The sequence below is a fragment of the Vipera ursinii genome, assembly GCF_947247035.1.
Source record: "Vipera ursinii genome assembly, chromosome: 14".
In the NCBI taxonomy this organism is placed as follows: domain Eukaryota; kingdom Metazoa; phylum Chordata; class Lepidosauria; order Squamata; family Viperidae; genus Vipera; species Vipera ursinii.
In genome coordinates, this window is record NC_139527.1 from 1,432,899 (window position 1) to 1,448,975 (window position 16,077).

Below are 16,077 nucleotides of genomic sequence, written 5' to 3' on the forward strand. Positions count from 1 at the left end.
CGGAAGCGAAAATGTATATTCTTTCAAGCTAATAAACCAAGCACAGATCTTCTATAAGAAAAGTCAGTATATTTATGGTTTGCTTTATAAAAGTTACTATAATACAATGGTACATAGTATTCAATTCACAAAAAAATATGAACAAATATTTACAGAATGACACACCCACAACAAAGCAAAAAAAAAGAAAAGAAAAAAAGAAAAAGAAAAAGAAAAAGCAAAAAGAAAACCCAAACCACATTCTTCAAAACAAAGTACGAACGGACGGCAGAAGCCTAGAGGCAGAGAAAAACGGTCCTACGGAGTTTTGTTTTTTTTATACAGTTGTTTAAAACGAAAGGGAACAGAACTTTTATTCTTTAAAAAAATCCTCAGTCTCCAAAGCAGAGATTCCTTTCTCTCTCTTTTTTTTAAAAAAAAAATCATTTATTTTCTTTATTTATTGAAAGGAACATAAAAAATATAGGTCATTTACTGCAAACCATTTTTTTTAAATCCCCTCCTTTTAAAGAAGGCCCTTTGCTCTTTTATTTTCTTTTCACACTGCAAATTAAAAACTGGTCTTTTTACAGAATTCATGAAATCGGCACAACGGAGGTCTTTCCCTCTGTTGCAAGACCAAGCCCCTTCCCCAATTTAGAGTGCTTCTTCCCACCCCCACCCCCAAATCCTTGCCTCATTTGGGCAGCTGCAGCAAGAAAGGGAGACACACACACACACACACCGCCCAAACTGCCTCTGAGCATACACACCCTTCTTCGCTCACACGTGTGATTCTGCAGCTCACGCCGAGTTGCGTGTGTGCGATGAAGCACTTCAGAAGCTCGGCCCCATTGGGCTGTATTTTTTTTTTCTTCACGTCACTTCGACAAATACTAGTTTGGTAATTGTGAAGGAACATTATAAAATAGAAGAAGAATTTAATTTGCAAAAAAAAAAAAAACAAAAACAAAACTTGCAGATTGGCTTAAATACATTTTAGGTTGTCATTAATAGACTGTACACATTTTCTTCGTTTGAAATAAATAAATCTTTGCACATTAAGGTTATCAGAAAGGCAAATAAAAAAAAAGCCTCAACTTGGCATTTCGGGTTTTTTTTTTAAATCTTCAGCGTCTTAATGCTTCTAGTTTGATCTACGCATTCGACCCCCCAAAAGTTGAGATTTTGTACAGAATTTACACTATACATAGCTTGACACAAGCTGTAAACGACGCCAGCTTCTTGCTCCTGGGACGACCCTCCCCCAAGACGCTGACTCTCTCGTTGGGGTCTTCTGCTGGCGATTTTTTTTCTTTAAAAAAAGAACTTCAAACTACTATTTGTCACTTTAACAAATTATTTACATGCTTTTAAAATACAAACAAAACAGCCCCCAACAAACAAAAATGAACGAAACAAAAAAACAACCCGCCTTTCCCCCCAATAAAATAAAAATAAAAACAACGTGTTTCTACAAGAAACAAGGGTTTTGAAGAGAAGACTTGGATGCCTATGTACAGGTGATGTGTCCGTTTTGAACTTCAAAATTTCATTGGAACCCACTGGTTTTCTTTTTTAAAAAAACTTTATACAGAAATGCACTGAAATGATCCCTGAAAATAGGTTAAAAAAAAAGAGGACAAAGCTGAAATAATAGTATTTTGTCCGGGTTTTTAAATGTGGCCCCCCACCCGCCTCCCCGTGGCAGAAAGAGGCTGTTTGGACGAGATAAGCAGCTTCCGGAGTGGGTTGGTTCCCTCTTGAACTCCCAAGGATGAACCTCAAGCTGGAAACCCGGGCGTGGGGTGAACGTCTGAAAGCTAGCTTAGCTAGGCAGTCAGAAGCGTGTTTCCCAAGCAACTATGGTGTGAGAACTCAAGCAAAGATGAGGCCGCTCTTTCTCACTCCACCTCGGGAGAGAAGAGACGGGATGTGGGCACGTTCTCCAAGCGATGGCCTTCTTCTTGGAGATCCAGCTGAGGAACCTCAAGAAGAAGAGGTGGAGGACCAGTCTGTGGTCACAGCTAGGCCCCTCTGAGCTGTCACTAAACACCCCCTCCCCCTCCTTTCTTTAGGATGGAAGAGAATTTGCTGAGATCAAATTCTTTCCAGCAGAAGAAATCTAACCATGAACAGAGGAGGAAAATCCACGGAGAAACCTTGGATCTAAGAAGGAATCCATTTCCACGTATCTCAACGCTTGACAAGCCTTCAGCTCTCCCCTTCTCTTCCTCTTGTGCCCAAGCGTGGCTAAGATTAACCAGCAGAATCAAAGTGACAGCAATAGACCTAGGATACACTTTCCTACATTTCATTTTGCACTTAGAAGAAGAGAAGAAAAAAAAAGGGGGGGGGAGAAGAGAAAGTTTGTAAGATGTGAGAGAGGTCACAAGGAAGCTTTTCCTGCACAAGCTGCTACATACATGTCAGAGTATGCCTGTGTGGAGAACTCCCCAATGGGTTACATTCACAGCATGAAAGGGAGTAAAGGAAGTGACAGACAACCATGACTTGGTCTGAATTATGGGAAACGGACGTGGGTTTGTCCACGATGGGAGGCACCACATGCCAGACACTGACAAGCCTCAGGAGAAATGGCGAGACAGCAGGGAAGAGAGCAAGACCTGCCCTCCTTCCTTCTTGGTCAAAGCCAACTTCTCGGCCTTCAAGGTCGAGGACACCTCTACAGATTAAGGTTGAGGTTCCCCTTGCTTCTTCCTGTCCACTCAGCCTGTCCATCCACTTCTTTAGGTCTCAAGCCACAGACCTCAGCTGGGCACACCAACCGATTAAGGAACATCCAGAAGAATTGGCTAGCGACGTTCTACCATCTTACACAGGGCAGAACACAGAAGCCAATATAGGCTAAACCACAGGTTTGTGGGGAGGAGAAGGAAAGGGGTCAGGCGGGTCTAAAATAATTTTTAGGCCACCTCTGCTTTTCATCTAGTTGATGGGTTTTTAGCAGGGCCGGCTTTCAAGGGCAGAACATTCAACCAGAGATCAGAAGGTGCCACAGGTGGGCTAACCATCCAAGATTTGCCCTTCAATTTGAAGGTGAACCCTTCAGCCCCTCAGCCCCTCCTCTGATGTTTGAACCTACTTGGTTTGCCACAGGAGGACCACCTTGGAGACCACTTTTGACAAAAAGGTGGCGGGCAGCCAAAGTTTGCTCTCAAGGCTGTGCCAGAGTAGCAGGTGGTGGTAGAAGAAGGATAGAGCCAGTGTGCCACCTTGTAGCTGCCCGGCTGACCTCTACCAAAGCTGGCTTAGCTGCCAAGCAAGACTTTGGTCCTCCTGGGCTACAAAGACCAACCCGCTTGCATGATCAGGAGGTCGAGAGGAACACCAAGACACTGCCAGAGAGGAAGTGGCAGCTTTTGCTTTGGGCTTCTGAGCCACTCTAGGAGCCGAGTCCACCTTCTCCTGTATGCCACGGGAGGGGACAGCTGTCCTTCTCCTGCCCGACAGAGGGGAACGACGGGTGCCCGGCAGGCAGCAGGGCCTGGTGGACGCTGCCCAAAGAGGGAGGGACCTTCTCTGCTTTCAAAACCATCAGCCACGGCTACACTGCTGAGGGACGGAGGGCTTTTCAAGAGAAAGGCTAGGATGCTCCTCGTGCTAGACCTGGAACTTCGTGAGCGAGCACGGATCTCCGATTTCTTTGCATTCGGAAACTGAGGCAAGCTTGGCGGGATGAGACACCCCACCCCACCCCCCATCGCCGGTCAGCTGGACGTTCCTTAAGAGCTTCAGCCACCTGCAACCCCACATCGAATGGACTCCAGTTTACGGATCCTCCCCTTTTTAATCCCCCTCTCTGTCTCCGCTGGGTGCATTTCAACCGTTGGAAGATCCTCGCTTGCCCACCCATCCAGGAGCCCCCAGCCCCGCCCCAACCTGCAAATGAACGAGGAAAAGTAGCAGCATCTTATGAAGAAAGTCATGTTTTTAACGAAAGGACAAAATACCTGTCTGTGCCCAACGGGAGCTGGGCCGATGCGGAGCAGGAGGGCGGGCAGGGAGTTAAAAAATAGTGTTTTGATGTCGGAACGACTCGGGAGCAGACGAGGGGTTTGATGAGAAGCACCTGCAGCACGAGAAGCCCCGGTGTGCGTGTCTGAAACTGGCCGGTCATCTTTGGGAAGGAGAGGACCTGTGGCCAGTGGATCGGCTTTCTCTTTTTTCACTCTCCCATTTTCCTCTCCTCTCCCTACTTCCTTTCGCTCTTTCTTCTCCCTCCCTTTTTGGCAAAAGCGCGGCCAGGCACCCTCGGACCCCTGCAGTCTGGAGGCCGCCGGCGCCCGGCCCGCCACGGGGGGCTTCTAGTTGAGGGTCCCTCGGCAGTTCTCGGAGCCGCACAGGCAGGGGATCTTGACGTCCTCGATGGGGAACTTGTAGTCGTAGGTGATTTCCTCGTTGACGCCGATGTGCTGCTTGGAGTAGATGACGATCTTCTTCTGCGACTCCACCGTGACCACCTTCGCGTAGCAGTTGGGCTGCGGGGAGAGAAGCCAGGTGAGGGCTGGCAGCCGCCCGCGGTGCCCAGCCCGCCACAGGCGCCTCGGGCGAAAGAGGGCCTGCCGGAGTGAGGAAAGACTCACGTTGCAGCTGTGGTTGATGAACCGGGCAAAGTTTCCGCACTTGGTGGCGTCGATGATGGTGTCGTGGTCCACCCGGAACATGTAGCTGCTCCCGATGCCTTCATCTTCATAGCGCTTCTCCCGCATGTCCGCAATTACCTGTGGGGGACACCTCCAGTCAGGCCCAATTATGCGCTGGGGAGGGAGGGAGGGAGGGAGGGAGGGAGGGAGGAGAGAATGAGATGGGAGGGAGAACGGAAGGAAAGAAAGAAGGAAGGAACGGAGGGGTGGAGGGAGGGAGGAAGAGAAGGGAGGGAGGGATAAGGGACCCAGACCAAGGGCAGCTGCTGAAGGGAAGAGGATTTCAATAAAAGCCAGACAGAGCAGGGACACCCCTGACCCTCGAAGCTGGCCTAGCGGTTATAAAATGCAGAGCCGAGAGAAGGTCTGTGGTCAAAGGCCAGAGGGCCTGCCGGGCAAAGGACGAAGGCAGAAAGAAATGGGACGCTGCCCGCCGCTCGGCTGCAGATCTTCGGTTTCTTAATGCTTCACTAGGATTGGGAGAGCTTCTGCAGTAGCCTCCGGGGACAGGGTTACCTGTGGCAGCTTACCTGTCGGATGTTCTGGCCCACGTACTCGATCACCATCTCGTCAGCAGCAATGGGCTCCATGGCAAAGAGCCCCCAGTCGTGAATGTGGCTCTTGCAGAATTTTAGTTTTTTCTTCCGGAACTGCAGAGCGGAGGCAGAAGACAGACTGCTTAAAAAACAATCCGCCCTGGGGAAGCGCGAAGCTTCCTGCTTGCGAGGGGCCACAATCTAAGGCAGAAGCAACCCTCCAAGCGGAGAGGCGAGGGGGCTTTGGGGAACGCCGATGACCCGCTGTCCTCCTTTAGCAACCACAACGGGGTCAGGCAACTTGGTCACTACACGGAGTATTTGCGAAGCGAAACCGCAACCGTGCTTACGATCGGACTTCGGCTTCCCTTGGCTTCGCACACCTGTGAAGGCCGTCAATGCGAGGACGGGGGCAACGTTGCCTTTTCAGCCCTGTCGCGCCGGGGAACATTGCCAAACAAGGCAGTCGTTACAGAAGGACTCCTTGCAAACGGCTGGGCTACGCAGCAGGGTTGCGTGACACAATTGCCTGTCCTCGGAAGGATTTGCATGTTGGGGCTTTTTTCTTTTCTACCTCTGCCCCATCTAAGCCTCGCCTGTGTGTGGGGGGTCCTCCTCCTGCTCCTCCCAGGCTTTCATCCCTTGGGGGGGGCGCCCAACCCACCTTGAGCTGGTTGAATTTCAGCAAGTCGCTGTCGCAACTTCCGGTGAAGGATGACAGGAGCCTGCGCTGTTCTGACCGCCGCTCGGAGCCGGCCCGGGTGGACACGTGTAGCTGAGCAGGGATGCTCATTCCCTGCGGGGAGAAAAGGGTCATCGTGGGCCAGGCAGATTTGGCATCTGGAGTAAGGAGGGGGGAGTCTCACTCGGGTAATCCTCGACTTACGGCCACAATTGAGCCCAACTGTTTAGTGACCGTTCGAGGCTACAAGGGGGCTGAAGAAAATGCCTCATGGCTGTTTCCCACGCTTACGACTGCAGCAGCATCCCACCTGTGGTCAGGTGATCAAAATTCCGACCCTCGGCAACGGACTCGTATTTATGACGGGGTCACGTGATCCCCTTCTGCGACTTTCTCACAAGCAAAGTCAACAGAGGGGGCCAGATTCATTTAACGACCACGTTACTAACTTAGCAACTCTTGCAGGAAAGGTGGTAAAATGGGGCTAAACTCACTGAACAACTGTCTTGCTTAGTGACAGAAACTTTGGGCTCAGTTGTGGCCGTAACTTGAGGACCACTTGCGTTGGTGTAGAATTCCCTTTTTCTCCTTTCCTCCACTCCGCAAAATTCAAGGCACGTTTGCTTCAAAGCCCTAAACCCCCTCCCTTCGGCTCACGGCCCACCAGGGCAGCCCCTTCACCTGCGTGTCGGTGGGAGGGTCCTCTGCAAACGCCCGGCTGTTGTTGAGGTATTTCAGCTTGTCCTTCTTGTCGATTTTGTAATAGCCTTCACTTCGGGCACAGCCGGTGACGTGTTCCCGCATCCCATCGTCCCGTTTCTTCTTCTTTGGGGTGAAAAAGCTGGTTGGTAGCGGGATGTTAAGGGAAAAAACAACACCCAACAGCAGGGGTCGTTAAATGCTCCCCCCCCAAGAAATAAACAGTGCAGGGGAAATTTAGTGTGAGCTCAAGGCAGAGTGCCAGCTGGGGGCTACTTGCAGATGGGGCTTCTCTGCAGGGGCACCTACCTGATGTCACCTACCTAACGGCGATGCCCATCTCTAAATAAGTGTTTCTCAGCCTCGACCACTTGAAGGAAGTTGGGGGATTCTGGGAGTTGAAGACCATCCATCTTCAAGTGGCCAAGGTTGAGAAAGACTGTCCTTGCAGGTTACTTGCAGATGGATCTTCTCCATCTCTCTGAAAAATGATCTCCCTGGTCCAAAATCTGTGAATATCTCTGAAACTTCCCTTCCTCAAAACAGAAACCATCTCCTGGCAGAATTTAGGATAAAAAAATGGGGGGGGAGCTCCCCAATTTTTTTTGACTTTCCTGGCGTTCTTTGGCCAGCGTTGTTACAAAGCAGAATCCGGTTCTGCTCCGCCTTTATGCTTCTGCTGGTGGCACCCAGCAGAGGTTCTGAACATCACCCGGTGTGTCTGGTGGCCCGGAGGTCTGGCGGCTGCTCTGGCAAAGGATATGAGGATGGTACACCCACAGAGTGTCGTTGAGCCAATCCATGCCGTTGTCTTGCTGCAACAAGTGGTCGTAGGTGACGCAGAGGAACTGGATGTCCTCTTCGTCGATCCCTCCGTTCCAAATGTCGTACAAAATGGTCATCTCCTCGAACTCGGAGCGGGGCCGGAACTGGAACCGAGGGGGAGAATACTCGGGAGAAGGGATCTGCGGGACGTCGTCGGGCCTCTTCTTCTGGCGCCTCCACTGCTGCCTCTTGGCCTTCAGGTAGCCTTCTTCCTCTTTGAAGTCCTCGTTCCACTGGTTCTCCAACTCCTTGAAGGGCAGCTTCTCCACCAGGACGTCGGGAGGGAGCTTCTCGTGGAAACCATCGTTCCGGAAGTCCAAGGTGACCGCTTCCGGATCTTTCAGAGCGTAGAAGCCCTCCGGATGGCTGCCGAACAGCTCTTTGTTCACCGGACTTTCCGCCAAGGCCACCGGGATGGGAAGCAGGGGAGTCTCCACGGGCTTGTCCGAATAGGCCTCCAACAAGGGTCCCAAAGGAGAAGCTCGTTTCGGCCGGCCCGGTTTCCTCTTGATGGGGAGGATGGACGGAGGGGTGGATGGAGGGAGAGGGGGCGAAGCCATGGGGATGTCTGGGAAGGGCAAGACGGACCTTGGATCCTGACCGCACTCCTCTAGGGCCATGTTGGAGTCCACGAACAAGCAAGGCTGGACTGCGAGAGGCTGACCAGGTGCCAGGTCCAAGTGGGTGTGAAAAGCTGGCACAGGGGGGCTGGCAAAGGGGATAGGGGAGGGCACGCTGTTCACGCCGGCCAACAAGGAAGCGCCGAGAGGCTCTTTGAAGACTTTCTCGTCGGGCTCCTCCTCCGACGGCTTCTTGCTCGACAGAAGGCAAGGGAGGGTGGTAGCGCCAGGCTCGGGGAACGTAGGCGTGAAGGTGAAATCCCGCCCAGGTGTCCGGGGAATGCCCCCACTGTTGATGCCAGGGGATTGGGATGGGTACGAAAAAGGGCTGCCTGGCACCGGAGGGGAACTCAGAGTCAGGCTATTTCTGGTGAGAGGCGCCTCGCTCCCTGGCGTGGCGGGGACCGTGTCTGTGCTGTGGGACTTGGAGAGACTGTGGGAACACTTGGCTAGAATGTCCCGCCCCGGCGTCCGGGGCAGCTCCTCTTCTAGTGCCGTCTTGCTTGGGCCTAAGTGATCATGGAACTTGTCCGGAAGGAGCAAGTATTCCTCTTTATGAGGTGCAATGGAGGGCAGGGGAAGGGAGCAGGGCGGCATGGCGGAGAAAGGAAGCCCGGTGGACTCCAAGTGAGTCACCACTTCCCTCCCGGGTGTCCGAGGAAGCTGATCCTCCTCGGCCTCAGCTAGGCAGGGCGATTTGCCTTTTGCTTGGATTTCTAAAGTGCTGTCGTTGGGCTTAGTAAAGGAGGTCCTGTTGGACAAGACTTCTCCAAAGAGTTCCACCGGGGTTGGAGGGCGGAGGCCTTCACCATCCTGGGCGACCAGTTTAGGACCATCCAGCATCTCAGGCTCCAGTTCGACGTCTGCTTCGGACTCCTCCACTGGGAGAGGGAAAGAAAGGGAGGCATGAAGGACCACCATCACGTTCTTCAACCTTCTCTGTTACAGGTATGAAAGGAACTTAGCCTCTGCCTGAGAAACAGAATGGTTTCCCATGCCAACCTACCCAAACTTAGCCCAGCAGGTCCATTTTTTGTAAAAGCAACATGGAATATGGAGTCCTCGGTGCTCACTGAACTTGACTGCTGGTTGCAGACATTTCGTGACCCAACTAGGTAACATCACCAGGCAGGCCAACCACCAAGTTCGGAGAGGCTCAAGAAGGCCACGGTTCTACCCTGAGCTACAGAGATTCCCTTCTATTGTAAGATGAAGTACTCTGATGTAAAAAAATAACATACATCTACATGGCAGGCCAGACCATAAAAGGTAAAGGTAAAGGTTCCCCCGCACACGCGTGCTAGTCGTTTCCAACTCTAGGGGCCGGTGCTCATCTCCGTTTCAAAGCCGAAGAGCCAGCGCTTGTCCGAGGACGTCTCCGTGGTCATGTGGCCGGCATGACTGGACACCAAAGGCGCACGGAACGCTGTTACCTTCCCACCAGAGTGGTCCCTATTTTTCTACTTGCATTTTTATGTTCTTTCGAACTGCTAGGTTGGCAGAAGCTGGGACAAGTAACAGGCGCTCACTCTGCTACGCGGCACTCGGGATTCGACCCGCCAAACTGCCGACCTTCTGATCGACAAGCTCAGCATCCTAACCCACTGAGCCACCGCGTCCCTTAGGCCAGACCATACTCTCTTGCAAAAGTGATCGTGTGTTTTGGAAGACTCCCGTGTATTTTACCACCGCTTAGAAACTGTGTCCTCTAAGCTTAAAATTCCTCCCTTGTAAATCACAACGCGCGTTTCCACCTGAGCAAAGACTCCGTGTGCCTTAATTTTACATACTGGGGGGAAAAAAGAGAACTTTGAGCAACTTATATTTACCAATAAAGGAGAACATTTGTAGCTTAGGGTTGAAAGGAGGGGTCCTTGCATGTTCTCCAAGCTTGGTTGCTTCCTTGCAGATGTTTCGTTACCAAACTAGGTAACATCGTTGAGTGCTGACGTTACCTAGTTTGGGTAATAAACGTCTGCGAGGAAACAACCAAGCTCAGAGAGCACCAAGGACCCCCTCAACTTATATCCACATCATGTTATATAACTTATATAAATAAATTAGAGACATTGCTGGAGCATCGCCCAATCCTTAATTAATATTTGAGCCTTGAGTTCCCTGGGGGCATTAAGAACCAGCCATTCTTTTTAGGTCACGCTTAAAGAAAACAACCCCTAAAGGTTAGACACCAAGAAGTAGCCCGAAGGCGGGCTTGACGGAGACGGCAAGCCAGGCCACGGCTTAGCGGGATGGGTGAACTCAGCCCCCGGGAGACGCCTCGCCGGACACCGGAGGAGGGCAAGACCCTACCTGTCCTACACATTGGAGACAGCCGGAGCGTCTCCTCTTGACCTCTCTCCATCACCGCCAGCACTTCGGCAGCCGAGGACTCCTCGGGAATCTCCTGGCTCTGCTCTTCTGCTGGCCTGGTGTCTTCTTTCATCTCTCCTCCTTCTGGAGCCGGAGGGTCCGCAAGGGCCATGTAGTCCTCCTCCACCGGAAAGAGTTCCAAGACGGTCTCTTTTTCGTCCTCGTCTTCCGGGCCCGGAGGGAGGGGCTGGAGGGCCAGTTCAGCCGGCAAGGTCTCCCGCTCTTGCGATAAAGAGACCCCCACGTCATCCTCCATCTGTTCCTCGTAATTTTCACCCTCCTCCTGCTCATCTTCTTCTTCTTCTTCCTCCTCCTCTTCCTCCTCCTCCTCCTCTTCTTCGTCTTCATCATCAGAATCAGAACTTGTCCCAAATTCCGAGGATTCCTCGCTCTCATCAGACGATTCGAGTTCTGCTCTGGAACAGGCCGGGCTTCCAAGATCTTCTGCTGGAAGGCAAAAAAAGGTTTCGTGGTTCATTCTGATTTTAATTTCTCTCTCCTGGGTTCAGACCAGACCAGAGAAACCGACGTCTTTCTGTCGGCTTCCCAGCTGATTTTACTCCCTTTGCTGCGCGGCCTCACTGAAGACAAAACCTCTCTGATGTCACGAAAGTTATCTGAACTAGCAGCCGCTCTGGCATCCCAAACAAAACTTTATACCTAAAGCCCTTTTATGTTGCCATGAAATATTCATCAGAAAACTGCAAATTTGTTAAGTTGGTAAGGAATACGGCCGTGCAGTCAATGGGGGAAGCCGGATTTGCTTAACGGTTGCATGGTTCACCGTCGACAACCGTGGCAAAGAAGACTATAAAATCGGGAGCAAGTCGTTTAACAACCATCTTGCTTAGCCACGGAAATTCTGCAACTGTGGCCGTAAGTCGAGGACTACCTGTGCAAAACTCCCTCCTTTGGTTACTCCTTCCTTCAGAATATCGTCAGCTTTGGGTAATTTCCCTCCCCCCCCATCAATCTGTTAAAAACCAACCTGCTGTTTTCAACTTCTGATAAAGCTGCATACCTTCTTCAGAATCTTGATCCCCTTCCTTTTCGCTGATTTGTGCTTCCGTCTCGTCTTCTTCTTCCTCCTCCTCCTCCTCCTCCGCCGCCTCTTCCTCTACCTCCTCCTCTTCCTCGTTGACATCTTCCTCTTCCTCCTCTTCCTTAGAAAGAAGGAATTTGGAAAGTTCAGCCAATACGTTTGGCCCAGGGTGAGAGAAAAGGTGTGGGCCAAGGGCTGGCCTTAGGCTAAGAAGCCTCAGCCCTCAGTCACCTGTTTAACAGGCAGACCTAAAGTTACGGCGGTTGGTCCGAGATGTATCTCCAGGGCATCCGGCTGGGAAGAACTAACCTAGACAAACACAAGCACCAGCCACAGACCGACCATGCGGTAGCCTGAGTAGCAAAGCTTTACTCTCAAAGGCAGGGCATGGAGGAAGAATATAAACAGAGAGATCCTTAAATCCTGCCAACTTCACTAGAAACACCTCAGCAGTAAAGAGAGCTGGCTTCAGGCTGTAACCCACTTGAATCCTGACCGTCCTCTTCCTGGATGTAACCGAGGACTCTGGGACAGCCTTCGGCGATATCATTAACCTGATCATTTGTCGTGTTAGTAACACACTCCTGTGGATAAGACATTTTGTGAATGGCCTACCTACAAGGTGAGGTTCGGGGTTCTGAGGATCTTTTGATTCCTCATCACTTATGTCATTGTGGAAGTGAAGAGAGCTCAGGGTACATACCTTGTCGGACACGGATTTCATCCCCCCTTCCTCTTCCTCCCGCTCTGCCTCCTTCTCCGAAGAGGATTCCTCCTCCTCTTCTTCCTCTTCCTTGCCCGAGTCTTCCTCCTCTCCTTCACTGTCCAGCTCCAGTGGCCTGGCCGGTCTTCTTCGGAGGCCCACAGCTTCCGGATCTTTCCTGGAGAGCTCCAAGGCTGCATCGGGCAGGTCTCGATCTCGTTCAGATTCTAAGTATAAAACAGGTGTGTTGAGGGGCGGGGAGAGAGTCAGACACAACTTCTGCAAAAAAAAATAATAATAATAGTAAAACCAAAAAAAAGAGACACAGATAAGCTGATTGGACAAGGTTAAGCTCCTGGATCCAAATACAAGCTTAGAGAAGTAGCGTTATCACGCCCGCAGCGCAGGACATGGGGCCGGCAACATTGCCAGTTGTTGCAGGGGACACCGTGTGCTGGTTCATGCAATTTACTAAGTCAAAAATGCAGTTGGTTTGGTTTGACTTAGATTATGTGAAAATGCTCAGACCTGCATATGGTCTCTGGGGAGACTTATTCATTTATTTATGTTTGTCGTTCAGCCTTTATTGCTGTTTGGAAATAAGGAGGCGGATGCACACAATACTCTTTCCTCCTCCTCCTTTCCCCACTACAACCCCCCTTGAGGTGGGCTGGACTGAGAGAAACGGACTGGCCCAAAGTCACCCAGCCAGTCTTTCCACGCTTAAGGCGAGACTTGAACTGGTTTCTAGGCCAGCACTTTAACCACGATACGTGCTTAATGTTCCCACTTGGCCTTCCTGGGCACGCTTTCAAGATATGATCGAGATGCTCTCTGCACACATTATTTGGTCAAGCTTAGAGAGCAGTGGGGTTCAAGCTAGCCATGCCAAACGTAATCCTACTGGGGTTAAGCCCGGCTCTAATCTGCAAGAGGAGGGAGCAAAGCCTACCAACCTTCGTCTTCATCATCTACGGAGGTGGATGGCCGAATTCGCTTCTGGTCTCCAGCTGAGGCAGCTTCGGGTGGCTCTTTTCTCTTCACCTGAAGAAATCAAGAGAATGAAATCTCTTTTGGGAAGGGGCCATTTGCTAGTTGTCTGGCCTTAAGACTCACAAAAGTTCAAAAAGAGGCTGGCTACAGAAGAGATTTCCTACATAGGTAGTTCTCAACCTACAAAACATTCGCTTATAGACCACCTGAAGTTACGACCGTTAAGCGGGGCTATGACCAACACCTTAAGCCCTGATCATGCTGTTCTATGGGACTCCTAATCATTGACCAAGAGTTGTCCGATCCAAGGAGATGAAATCTACAGCCATATAAGGTGCTTCCAAATAACTGCTCTTCTAAACCTGTGGCGCTCTCTCTAGAGACCACTGTTGGTTCCAATTCACCTGCTAGCTGTCAATAAGAGCTAAGCAACCCAACGTTCCTTGAACAGGTCCTCCTACAATCTAGCGTAAAGTCAAAGTTCAGGGCCTAAAATCTGCACTGGACATCAAAGCAAAGACCCACTTCCTGTTGTTGAATGCTCTTACCTTAAAAGACGGTAGCCGGATGGCCCCTCGTAGCCCAATTCCCAAGCCGATCCCTTCGTATCCCAGCCCTTCTCCTTTATTCCAGTTCTCCAGAAGACAGGAAGTGATGCGGTCCTTGGGTTTTGGCTTCTCCTCATCTTTATGGTCCCCAGATTTTACCGGGGTCAACGATGCCTGGGAAAGACAGGCAAGATCTCACTTTGGGGCCAAAGGAGCCTTTTCTATTCTATTCCTTTTCTGCAGCCTTGTATTTCTCTGAACAGGTGCAGTCGGCTGGTCTGTCTCCACGAAGATGACCAGAGCTTTCCTGATTAAATCTCACAGGAGAAATTCACCATGAATAAACCCTGGGAAGCTAAACCCAGCCCCACACAATCTGGACCTCAACCTTGTTTGCTGCAATTATTCCCAGATTAACTGCTGGATCTTCGCTTGGTCTGATCTTGCACTCACGGCTGCAAACAGGATGAGTTTTATTACCCAGACTCCAGTTTACAGCTGTACATTGCCAGAATCTGGAATTTTAGTAATGGTCACCTGCAGCAGAAAGCTATCTGAACTCAACGCTATCATATCATCAATTCAAGATTGTATTCATGTCTGAAAGCAGGCCGATGTTTTATGGGTATTCGGATACATAACATATTGAATCATGCCACTGGAGACGAGAAGATAGATGACCTAGACTGGTGTTTTTCAAACTCAACCAATTTTAAGATGTATGGATTTCAACTGCCAGAATTCCCAAGTCAGCCATTCTTGGAGTCGAAGTCCACCTGTCTTAAAGTCACAGGTTGAGAAACGCTGGTCTAGAACTCAGGTCTCCACAAACTTGGCAACTTTAAGAACTGTGGACTTCAACTCCCAGAATTCCTTAGCTAGCATGAGGAATTCTGGGAGTTGAAGTCCACAAGTCTTCAAATGGCCAAGTTTAGAGACCCCTGCTCTAGAAAATCAAGGCTAATTAATTTCACCAACTTCCTACCTTAGCGAGACGTTCTTTCTTGTCCCACCAATCGTCAAATGCCCGGAATGCCACCACTTCCACCATCTTCTTGTTCAAATCCCTTTTCATTATTGCTTTGAGCTCCTTCACGATCACCAAAAGGACGCCGTCCACTGTGGCCTTGTGCGGATCTTCCTTCTTGGGCTCATAACCCGGTGGGGGGACGGAGGGGTCAAACCTGGGCAAGGGGGGCCACTGTTGCCCCCGGTTCATAGCTGCCCCCATGGAGAAATGCCGGTAGGGAGGGAGGTTCACAAACTGCATCCGGTTGCTCATGAAGGGGGGATGCTGGTAGGTGTTTTGCCCCTGCATCAGGCGGCTGAGCATCTGGGTTTGCATTTGGAAAGACATGGACAGGCCGCCCCATTGGTTGCCCAGGACGCTGATCATATCCATCTGCATCAGAGGGAACATCCCAGGATGGAAGGGAGGCAGAGGGGGCAAGATATGAGGGGGAGGGACCCCTGGAGGGGTTGGGAGGGGCGGAGGGGGGACGGCTGGGTGGGTGGGTGGAGGCGGGGGAGGAAGAGGAGGAGGCATCGGGAAGACCGGCTGGGGAGGGGGCGGGGGAGGCAGCGGAGGAAAGCCGGGTGGGGGCATCGGGATGGAGGAGGTCATCACACCGGTGCTGCCAATGGAGGTGTTCACCACAATATTCTTGGCACATTCCGCGCTGGGCGATTCACTCATCTCGTCGTCCGAGATCTCCATGTCTTCCCCTGAAGACTGATGACACTGGGAGGGGGGGGGGAGAAAGGGAGGAGAGAGGTCCGCCTTAGGCCAGATCAGAGAATAGTCAGCGAAGCAAAAAGAAGCCTGGACTCCAGCCAACAGAGGACCTCCAAAGCTCATCCACCCCAAAAGCGCTCTTCAGATCAACCTCAATAGATAAATAAATAAATGACTCCACCAAAGATACACCTCGACCGGGCTTTGCTCTGAAAGCTACTCAAACTGGCCGCGTTGCTGAATGTAACCTGACAGGACAGAGTAAATAGGAAAAAAAAGTGTTTTGCCACAAGATGTGGGTCTCTCCTCCCCACTCCTCCAATCTGGGTTTAATCAAGACAACTTTGATCCAACTGTGACCACTGGAGGGCGCTGTTTGCAAAGAGTGAAATTTATGTTCTGCAGCAGCAGCCTGGAGATCCCGGCAGACGAGGGGTTTGCAGTCAACAGAGGTCTTCCTACTGGTGCAAGGGTCTCCCGTGGCGTCAACCTTGTAGGAAGGTCTCCAAAGGAGACGATAAAGTAGAGACCTCCGAAGAATCTCTTCTGGTACTGACCTTGTGGGGAGGTCTCCAGAGGAGAAGACAAAATAGATCTCCAAAGGGGAAGAAGACTGACATATTTTCCCGTCTTTACGCTAAAGCTGTGTGCCCAGCCTGATCATCGGCTGTGCTATTT

General features: G+C 51.0%; 1 protein-coding gene across 3 annotated transcripts in view; it reads right to left on the reverse strand.

Moving 5' to 3' along the window:
• Nucleotides 1-404: 404 nt before the first annotated feature.
• The window catches only part of SETD1B (SET domain containing 1B, histone lysine methyltransferase), a 36,610-nt gene continuing 20,937 nt past the window's right edge, over nt 405-16,077 (reverse strand). For 2 of the 3 annotated variants that reach the window (XM_083373441.1, XM_083373440.1), the window contains 7 exons: nt 14,650-15,405; nt 13,665-13,838; nt 13,080-13,167; nt 12,124-12,350; nt 11,400-11,541; nt 10,319-10,825; nt 6,828-8,889 (listed from right to left, as the gene is read on the reverse strand). In XM_083373441.1, the coding sequence (XP_083229567.1) occupies nt 7,232-8,889; nt 10,319-10,825; nt 11,400-11,541; nt 12,124-12,350; nt 13,080-13,167; nt 13,665-13,838; nt 14,650-15,405 (3,552 nt within the window). In that variant the 3' untranslated portion in view covers nt 6,828-7,231. Of the gene's footprint in view, nt 4,482-4,586; nt 4,725-5,176; nt 5,297-5,846; nt 5,979-6,545; nt 6,706-6,827; nt 8,890-10,318; nt 10,826-11,399; nt 11,542-12,123; nt 12,351-13,079; nt 13,168-13,664; nt 13,839-14,649; nt 15,406-16,077 lie in introns of those variants that run through there. The other variant, XM_083373442.1, reaches the window with a different exon arrangement.